The following is a 10,752-nucleotide window of genomic DNA, read 5'->3' as shown; positions in this document are numbered from 1 at the left end:
GGATAAGGGAGTGCTGAGGAGGAAGGGAAGTTGAGAGAGTATGGGGAGAGAGGGAGGGAGGGAGGGAGAGTGAGGGAGTGTGGAGAGGAAGGAAGGTGAGGGACTATTTGGAGGGAGGGAAGGCGAGGTAGTGTGAGGAGGAAGAAAGGATGAATGAGGGAGGGTAGGGGATAGGAGGTGAGAGTGGATGGGAAGGGGACTGTGTGCAAAAAAGAATATGTGGGGAGGAGACTGCATGGATCGAGAGATAAGAATACGGAGCGAGGGAGGTGGGAAGAACCAGTAAAGTGCGCATTGTGAGCGCGAGACGAGCGAGTGAGCGTTGTGCATACGCCTTTCGTCATAATTTCATCTTGTGAACTTTCAACACTAAACGTGGGGTAGTTTAACAGTGACAGAAATGAGCTAAGATATTTACTTTCTCACGTTTCTCTCTCTCTCTCTCTCTCTCTCTCTCTCTCTCTCTCTCTCACACACACACACAGGTCCTTTTGTATAATTGTTCATTCAATGGCTATGTTGCTGAGGTCCGTACCTAAGCCCGTCACGTTCCGGATATGGACCGCGGTCCGCCATTTGAGTACCACTACTGTAGAGACTCTAGGCTACACTGTGATTGGGAGGACAGGAGGAGAGTGTAATGCTAGGTGTTTTAGGGTCGGCTTTCCGTCCCTTTAACGTCTAGTGTGCAGCTGGGCTCTCTTTCTAGACCGGAGCTTAGACAAATAGGAGAGAGACAGGATACAAAAACTCAAGGCAACAACCTTACACGTGTATTACTAAATTCTACAGTGGAACGGATAGATGTCACGAATACAGATACACTGGACAATTATAATTCTTAGGCCTAGATATGGGTTATTAGTATCGCGCAGTATACTACCCAGGTCAAGGTCGAGCAAGGTGAATAGCACTTAGGGCAGAGGTTTATATACTATTATTGCAGGAAGTCCAAGTTTTATATATCTGCGGAGTGGGTGGTACTATTTCGCTGTTGCCAATTATTAATTTAACACTGGGGTCTGTGTATGATTTTAGTATGATGTGGCGTTATCAGATGGTAGCGTATTCACTGTAATAGACCCGTATTTCACTGCTTGTCCGTGTTCACGGTTTCACTGTTACTCTTATTCACTCCACCACATTTATATTGTCACTGGTGCTTCTCTCACTGACTTCCTTTATATGGTTAATTCACTGCTCTGCCTTCACTTCACTAAGTCACGGACACTGTGCTTTCACTGTCACTCCTTTCAGGTCTGGGCGTCATGGTGGCCAGGTACAAGGGCAACGGAGGTGACCCAGCCTCACTACTGACGGGGCTGGGTTCCGCCGGAGGCCTCTGTGTTCAGGGGCCATGGGATCATGTGTAGGGGCGTCCTCTCTCGTCCGGGGCTGCAGGTAGTGAAGGGCCCGCGCTTTCGGGGCTTGGGGCGGGAGTATGGCCCTCAGGGCTGGGGCCGAATAACTGCCTGAACTTCTCGCTCTGGTGCCTGATGGGGGACGAAGATCTCCGGTGTCTGGGTGTAGGGAGGTCCCGCCCGGGGGTCCTGGGGGCGGTCTGGGGGTCCCAAGGGCTGTGGTCCCCAGTGCTCAGTGGCGCCGTCAGGAAGGGGCTGCGGCGCCGGCCTACGTCGGGGTCCGTCAGGTGAGTCCTCTCCAGATCCAGCTGCAGGGAGATGAGGCCAGGGAAAGTCATGGGGCCTCTCCAGCACTCCTCCAGGCAGGGGACTCCCTCTGAGTCGTAGATTGGTGAACAGGAGTCAGCACCTGATGGAGGAGTGGCTACAGGCCGTCTCCTGCCGTAAGGCATGGCTACTGGCCGTGGCCTTCTGGGGGCGGGCTACAGGCCGTTGCTAAGGCCCGGCCTGGGGGAGGGAGCAGCTACAAGCTGACTCAGGGGCACCTTCTGAACAGCTACAGGCCGTCTCCTGATTTCCCTCAGAGCGGCTGCAGGCCGTCTCCTGATTTTCCTCAGAGCGGCTACAGGCCATCTCCTTCAGGAGGGTTGAGCTGCTACAGGCCGCCTCGGGAAGGGAACCTTCAGAGCGGCTACAGGCCGTCTCCTGATGAAGGCGGGAGCGGCTACAGGCCATCTCCTGATTTCTCTCAGAGCGGCTACAGGCCGCCTCCTTCAGGAGGGTTGAGTGACTACAGGCTGTCTCGGGAAAGGCACCTTCAGAGCGGCTACAGGCCATCTCCTGACGAAGGCAGGAGCAGCTTCAGGCCGTCTCCTGTTTTCCCTCAGAACGGCTTCAGGCGATCTCCTTCAGGAGGCTTGAGTGGCTACAGGCCGTCTAGGAAAGGACACCTTCAGAGCGGCTACAGGCCGTCTCCTGACAAAGGCGGGAATGGCTGCAGGCCGTCTCCTGACAAAGGCAGGAGCGGCTGCAGGCTGTCTCCCGTTTTCCCTCAGAGTGACTACAGGCCGTCTCCTTCAGGAGGGTTGAGCAGCTACTGGCCATCTCAGGGATGGTGACTGGACCTGGAGAAACAGCTCCACCCTGATGTTGGCTGGGGAAGGCTCGCCAGGAAGGTAGTCTTATATTCCTGCTATGGTGGTGGCGGGTGAGCTCCAGGTCATAGGGGCGCATGGCCTGGGCGGACTTATGTTGCTGTCACCCTGAGTCCCGGCGCACTGTTGTTGCTTCTCTGTGGGCTCCTTCTGGGGGTGTTAAGTCGACCCCTGTGGCACTATACTGCATTTTAATAGGTAAAATGCCGGCAGTGACAACACAAGCCGCCACCACACCCCCAGGAGGAGAACACGGAGGGTTGGATGGTACGTGGATTGCGCCCGGGCAGCAGGGCCATAAGATCGCCCGGGCTGCGTGTCCCTCTTCCCCGGAATGCGCCTGCCGCCACCACCTTAGTCAAAGAGCACTACCTTCCGTGAAAGCTGACCACCGACATGATCGGGGTGGAACTGGCCTAACAGTTCCAAGCAGCACCCCAGCCATGGCCTGTAGCTGCTCAGTTATTAAAGAGACAGCCTGTAGCCGCTCACAAAAAAGGACCACAGCCTGTAGCCGGGCACCAGAGACGGCCCATAGCTGCTCACAAAAAGAAAGGGCCACGGCCTGTAGTCGGGCACCAGAGACGGCCTCTAACCACTCACAAAAAAGGTCATAATTAGGAGACAGCCTGTAGCCGCTCCGCCTAGTGCTTATTACACCCCCTACAGAAACCATCAACGGCCTATAGCCATGCTGGGGAGAGACAGGTACGTCCCCTATCCTTCTGTAGTTGCCTCGGAGGGCACGCCACCGGCAACGGCCTGTAGCAGCTCCTCTCCTGCAAGGCACCCTCCTTGCGGGACCTTGGTGACGGCTGGTAGCCACACCAACATGCAGGCGAAGGCCTATAGCCACACTTCACCTGAGCTCCCGTTAGGGAGTCGGGCCCCAGCGATGGCCTGTAGCCACGCCGACAGTGAAGGGATGGCCTGCAGCCGCCCTCTGTCTGTTGCCCAAGGGAACCTGGCAGCAGCCTGTAGCCGCGCCAGGGAGAGTCGCCAAAGTCTCTCGCCCCCTGTGACTCCTCAACGAATTGTGAGCTGTGCTCAGTCCTGCCTTCCGGCAGGAGCACAGGTTACCTGCCTGTCCACTCAGGCCGAGGGGCAACCTCCAGGAGGAGGACCACTACTCAGAGGATTGGTGGAGTGGCCCTGTGCTGTTCCCGGGGTTGTTCTCCCTCCATGCGGAGGAAGAGGACGCCTACCTGATAGACTCTGGCCGAGAGCGACGCCGCAGCCCAGCCCTGACAGCGGCGCCCCCAGCAGAAGACCACAGCCGGCGCCCCTCCGAGGACGTCCCCCAGACCACCGGGCCGACGAAGGCGATGCCTGTCCTCCACCAGGCGCTTGAGTGAGCGCCTCCGACGCCTGTTCGGCCCCAGTCCCAAGGGCCAGACCCCAATCCCCGGCCCCGACAGTGAGGGGTCTTTCGCCACACACAGCCCGAGCCCTAGCAGAGAGACGACGCCCCTGAGAGTGGTCCCGTGGCCGCGTGACGATGGGACTCCCACAGGACCTCCGCCCACCCCGGGCCGAGAGTGGTGAGCCCTGGACTTTCCCTTCCCCCAGTGGAACTAAGTGTGCACGAAAAGACAGTAAATTTATAGAGAACAGTGACATTGGCACTAAGAGTAGAAAAGTGAGTTTACAGTGAATACAGTGAGGCCAGAAAAGACCGAGGCAAGTGAATAAAGAACAGGCGCCCTAGTGAATTCCAGTGGGGCCAAGTAAGACTCTACTGTAGAATACAGAAACATAGACAGTGAATATTACCAGCAGTGATATTACCCTTGCCCCCTTGTAACGACACATGTAACTATTCCTCTCCCTTGTGCAAGTCAATATCACCCTCCCCAGTATTCAGCCTATGTGAAAGCCTCACGACAGTGCCTCACCACCACGAACAGTGTAATAGTGCCTTTGCCTTCTTGAAGCAGATTTAGACTCCTGCGTATACAGTATCCTGTGCGATACTAGACCCATTAATGCCAGCCTATGTATTGATTTTTGTCCATGAAATTGTGTAAGATTGTCTACTCGTTCCACATCAGTTGAATTTGCCAATATACGTGTAAGGTTGTTGTCCTGTGGTTTTATGCCCTGGCCCTCTCTTGTTTGTCTAAGTTCCGGTCTAGAAAGAGAACCCTGCTGCACTCTAGGCGTTCTAGGGACGGCAAGCCGCCCCTTAAACACCTAGCATAACAATAGGAAAGGGAGAATGAGAGTGTAGGACTGAGGGACAAAACGGTGGACAGGCATAAAGGGGAGAGGGCAGGGAGAGTTGAGTGAAGTAAGAGATGGAGAAGCAGGGGGTAGATGGAGGTGAGTGAAAAAGAGAGGAAGGGAATGTAAAAGAGAGTGCGGATGAGTGGAAGGAGGGAGAGAAGAATACTCAAACAAGAAAAGAGGAGGGGAGTAAAGGAGAGGAGGAGGAGGAAAGAGGGAGGAGAGAAGATTCAAGCGCATGTAGGGCAGAGTTAAGTAGAGAGGATAGGAGGCGGTGAATGGATAGAGAGAGAAAAAGGAGAGAGGAAATAGGAGGGAGAGACATGAAGGAGAGAGGGGAGTAAACGAGAGGATGATAAAGAAGAGATAAAGAAAGGGGGAATAGGAGAGAAGTGAACAACGAAGAATGAGAGGAAAAGGAAAAATGAGAATGGAGAGGAATGAAAGGAAAAGAGAGGTATATGGAAGTGGGAGAAGGAAGAAGGAAAGACGGACGAATAGAAGAGCGGTGAGAGGAGAGAAAAGAGGGTGAATGGATTTCAAGATTTCATTTAAGGCAAACTGGGGCACTGGGCAATCCCAAGCAGTACCGAAGTGGGCGGGGGAGCGTTCGGACGACAGCCAGGTACCGGTACAGATGAGGCATTCTCACTCGAAGGACAGGTCTGTACCTTCTTCGTTATCATTATTTATCATACTCGAACTTAAGTCAGTCTTTTTTCATTTATAGAAAGGAACAAACATATTAATAAATGGTGAGTATTGTTACTCCTGTAGTGTAAAATATTAACATTCCCACATTTAATACTGGCCTTTATGTGTGACAGCCACTGGTGTAACGAGGATTACGTTTCATATACTCGTATAGGTGATTTAATGATGTGTCGTTTCACGTGTAGGGACAGTCCGAGAAAGGATCACATGTTGTAATGGCTGACAGTTGTGATAATAGCTTACTCACGATACTGATTCAGATTGACCAGTCATTTTCCAGGGAGTTGTCCGAAGGTTAGGACTACATGATACCTCGGTCAGGTAAAGTTGATTTATTTATTTAGTTTTTATGCTGGTTTCACCAAACCTTATTTCACCATTCGATAAAGAAGTTGTGTGACTAGTCCATATGAAATGGACAAAATGGAAGTGGTGTCTCACGAGTGGGGAGCACAGAGAATTTAGGAACATGGGCTCTAGTCAAAAAAAGAAGAGGGGGGCGGGTTACCACACTTTGTGCTGGTTACTATTAAAGACAGAAATCAGTTTTGTAATCGACAGGCCAAAGGGGCAAGGCCTCTAGCCCCTTTGAGACTTAGTTGTGCCCACCCTTCCTCTCAGTTGCTGAAAATGTCATGATCATGAGGACTAATCATCTTTGTATTATTTGTTAATGTAACTCAAGTTGTACAGAAGAAAACATAGGTTAAGATCAAAGAATGTTGCTTCCATGGTTATATTAGGACTATTAGGTTTGGTTTGGATTCAAAATTAATGAGTTTCTGTAATCTTTTCATCCATCTATCTGTAGCTAGATGTCATAATCCCGTAAGGGGTGGCCCTTTGACTTTGAGTTAGTTCTTTTACAGGGAGAGTCACTAACTCTCCACTGACCCACTCGTTGACAGGTAGACAAAGTTGGGCACTAAAACGATAATCTGATAAAAAAATTGAGGCTCTTAGAACCATAAGGTACTTTCCGCCATGTTTGGGGAAAATGGGTTTTTTATTGCATTAAGCAACGTTGGGTCTGGTTAGTACTTGGATGGGTGACCTCCTGGGAACACCAGATGCTGCTGACATAACGTTCTCCCTACGTCTCAAGTGGGGTTGGTGGAGGATTAGTGCCCCTCCCTGTAAAACAATTAACTCTAAGCCCTTGGTCACCCCATTTGGGATACATGGCATCTGGCAATGAATGAATGAATGAATGAGTATTCACCAACTTCCACTCTGCCTGGAGAGCACGTTGGATGTATTCTGTGGTCTTGTCAGAGTGGTTGAAATTCCCATTCTTTGCAGTGGGGAGTGAAGCCGTGCGTGTGAGTGGTTGTCTGAGAGCTTGAGTTTAGGTCCATGAGATACATTCTGCCCCCCCCCCCGTATCTCAGTGGGCCAATGAGAAGACACGACTCATGTTGTCTCGGAATCCCCAAACCAATGCGGTGGCCCGAGCCATGTTTTCTTGACCAATCAGCGCGTCTGAATGCTCTCTCTCTCTCCCCAAGTCTGTTGTCTACATTCACCCGCATCGCCACAGCTTGTTGGTGCTCGGCATTGTCTTGCTTATTTTTGGTGGATTTACTGTTAATACGGGTGATTCAAGAAGTGACAGTGAAGTTCCTTTCTGTTTCTCTGGCTGTGGTTGTGTATGCCTGCATCTTTTGCTATTCATTAGTACTGGTACTAAAATAACATTATGTATCAGAATTCTTTTGTGGTGCAAAACGTAGGAAGATTTTGGAGTCAACACTCGACATTTCGATTATTGATGACTATTGTGGCTCCATTGGCTTGGAAAGGATTTTTTTTTTCCATGAAATTATTTATGGGATTTAGTACAAGCTTATACTTACCATCAGACATACGATAGACTGAATATCTTTGTTAGGAGGAACAAAATGTTACTACAGGTATTTTGTTGAACAAATGTTGCAGTGTGGTATCGCGCAGTTAGAGTTTAACGCATTCAAAAATTTTTGCTTCAAAATGCCATACAATTTTCAAGGTGAAAGTGTTTCCATGTAAAAGTAGATGCCATTAGCTTAAAAAAAAAAAAAAAAAAAAAAAAAAAAAAAACTCTTCAATGGTCTCAGAGTTATGGCATTTTGAATGTATGAAAACTTTAAATGCGTGTTTCTCTGTTTTTTATTTCTGGCGGATTGTACCTTATGGTTCCGAGGGCCTCAATTATCGAAGTTAATTTTTTTTATTGAGCCAATATCAGAAGTTAATTTTCATAATCATTATCAGACCAGTTACCTTCTGATTTTTTAGTCCAGTGTGGTAATGTCCATTAAGTTTTTATCCGATAAAATTTTTATCATTTTACGTTTTTGTTTTAGGTTCTTCAGTACAATTATTATTCTTTGTTGTTAATTCTGTTTCTTGTAACAGGAAAGTTTAATCTATAATTGGTTATATAATTGATATACTTTGTCGTTCATTCTGTTTGTTGTCATTTACATGTACAGTATATATATGTGGTAGGTTGTTCAAATAAAATATATAGCTCAGATATACAGTATTGTTTATTTGTTTCATATGTTCAACATAATCATGCAATGATTAATTTTTATTATTTTTGTATAGGGGTGAAAATTATATGGTTTGTAAATGCCTACTTATTCTTGGATTTAGCATAAATAAGTGTTTTCTTTGGGTTTTGAAGCTTTTTTTCCTTGGTTTCTAAATTTTTTTTTTTTTAAGTTATCATTATAGGATTATTGTTAACTTCCGATAACTATGTATTAAAATGATTGGATTATCGGTCACTTTAAAAATTGAAGTTACTGAAATATCGTTATCGAAGTTAACTTTTTAGTTATCGGTGCCCAATACTGCATGTAGGGAACAATATGGGTTATATGGTTATCGCCCAGTGTTGTAAATGGTTTCCTGGCTTACAGGAAACATTTAGGCTTGTCACTCAGCGTAAAGCCAGCTGAAAAGTAAAGACGAGTAATAAAAAGTGACAGGAAAGATGGAAGAAATAGGAAGAGAGGAGGGCAGACACAGAAAAAGAATGATAAATATGAAGGGAGAAGTATGTAGCCCTAAATCAAGTGAGTGGATGATGGTCACCACCATCTTCCACTAATGGCAAAATAATACGTACACATTTTCATCACTTTTTAAGCCTATAACTTCGATAATCAGGTCATATTTCATTAAGGAAGAATGTTTATTGTTTTTGCCATGGAATTTATAGCAAGTTTGGCTGTTGTTGACACTGTTGTTGTTGTCAATCAACCCCAGCCTGTCCCACAGAGCAGACCTATCAACTCCAAGCAAGCAACTACCCCTGCAAGGCTGTTCCCTGCAGTGAACTGATGTTTCCTTGCTACTAACAGCACCTTGCTGCTGCTGCGAGAAGTAAATTTGTTTGGTTGCTGGAGGGATGCCATACTTGCATCTGTCCACTCACTTAACAGGGGCATCATAATGTGCTCCAGTCACCCTTTTATATGATTATTTGGTTACCACCCAGCATTATAAATGGTTTCCTTAGTTGCCGTAAACCAGTAGGCTTGTCACTTGGTGTAGAGCCACCTGAAGTGGAAAGAAGAGTAATAAAAAGTGAGAGAAAGGAAAGGGATAGGTAGGAAGAGAGGACAGACATAGAAATAGAACAAGTGCTCGTGGGCCCTTCTGGCCCTCTTGCACTTGCTCCTGTGGAGAGCTCTTGCGCTGCGCGCTCGCTTTCTCGTGCTTCGCACTCGTTTCTTCGTGCATCTCATTCATTTCCTTGCGCTTCGCATGCACGTTGCGATCATTTCAGGTAATCCAAGTCACATTTATGTGCTGTTCTATTCTAACGCTGTCACTATCGACCATCAAGGCAACATCAAAGGGCCCATGATGGTCCGTTTATTTTGCTGTTCTAGTCTTATGTTGCTTCTCACTCGTTTTCTTGCGCTTCGCGCGTGGATTGCAATCATTTCAGGTAATCCGAGTCATGTTTATGTGCTGTTCTAGTCTAACATTGTCACCATCAGCCATCAAGGTGGCTGATATAAAGCCAAAAAAAACTCTACAATGAATGCAACCCTAATTTCACACACTCACGCCGGGAGTGGTGTTTTTTGGTCAAACTTTAATCACTCATTAAATATAGTAGGACCAAGTTTTTTCACATCAGCGAATTTTTTGTGATTTTTGTGCCAATTTTGGTGCGATTTGAATGTGTAGTTGTGGCTGCCCAAAATACACACACACACACACACACACACACACACACACACACACACACACAGAGCTACTGCTATAGCATATTAGATGGGAAAGGGGGAAGGAGGAAGTAGACAGCATTGCATCAAGTGTAGATGATGATTGCCACTATGCATCACTAAGCAAGTGTGATAAATATTTGAAATGGACCTCTTGTAAATAGCCTACTGTACTGACTTTTTTTTTTTTTTTTTTTGAGTCGCCCTCCTTGCTTTGATTGTGCATGATCTAAGATGACCCAGCCTATCTTGTGTGTTGCAGGTGTGATGGTGGTGTAATGTGAGTACGAATGATGGCATCATACTTTGATGAACACAACTGCCGCCCCTTGGAGTCCGGCCAGACCCCAGACCACTTTCTGCATGTGGCACGGCTACTGTTGCACGGTGGATACTGGCAGGTGCGACCAAAGCTCTCTACAGGCTTATAAGAGTGAAACGATGAGTGCAAATTCTTTGTTGTAATTTAATCACATATGTATCGTGCGTGGCTTTTGTTAAATGGAAATTAACTTGATTAATTAGCATATTGTATTACCTGTATCATGCCATAATCAGTAGCTTGAAGTTTAAGACATTATTTGTCAATATGTAGTTGCATTCTATACATTATAGATTAAGAATTAAAACTTAAAATATTAAACTACAGTATGGTATATTAAGTGGCAGTAAGGGCAAGATGTTTAGTTGGGGTTTAGCCACTCTGCCCCAAGAGGTCTTTCCTAAGCTGACTAAAAGTATCTGTCATGAGTTAAACACAAAGTATATTGATAGGTAGAAGAGGTTAGTGAAGACTGTTTTACTTTTTGTCCTAGAGGGACTCCTTTGCTGAGTAAAAGTACAGTACCTGGAATTAGCTGAAATAGAATAGCATACAAAAAGTGTCCTTCAGGTGTAGGAGCTAAGCTTTACTATGTGTGTGAAGTGATTCTAGTGTTCTCAGATTAGCCTATCACCAAGACAGCTTTCTAGTAATGTACAGTATTTTGAAAGTATGTTGGCATGGGAGGTTGATGAACACACTTTAGTGATCCCTTACTGCTGAGTGAGAAGAGTTGCATCGGTCCC

At 47.0% G+C, this 10,752-nt stretch overlaps 1 protein-coding gene across 2 annotated transcripts in view; it reads left to right on the top strand.

Annotated features, from left to right (window-relative positions):
- Window positions 1-5,662: 5,662 nt before the first annotated feature.
- Window positions 5,663-10,752, top strand: part of LOC145404846 (E3 ubiquitin-protein ligase RNF181-like) — a 28,569-nt gene continuing 23,479 nt past the window's right edge. Inside the window, exons 1-2 of one of the 2 annotated variants that reach the window (XM_080276345.1) lie at window positions 5,663-5,749; window positions 9,947-10,085. In XM_080276345.1, coding sequence (XP_080132471.1) covers window positions 9,975-10,085 — 111 coding nt within the window. In that variant the 5' untranslated portion in view covers window positions 5,663-5,749; window positions 9,947-9,974. Of the gene's footprint in view, window positions 5,777-9,946; window positions 10,086-10,752 lie in introns of both variants that reach the window. The other variant, XM_080276344.1, reaches the window with a different exon arrangement.

Source organism: Coenobita brevimanus, chromosome 65, assembly GCF_032717465.1.
Source record: "Coenobita brevimanus isolate Jiangsu-jjx chromosome 65, ASM3271746v2, whole genome shotgun sequence".
Lineage (NCBI taxonomy): Eukaryota > Metazoa > Arthropoda > Malacostraca > Decapoda > Coenobitidae > Coenobita > Coenobita brevimanus.
This window is presented reverse-complemented; position numbering and strand designations above follow the sequence as displayed.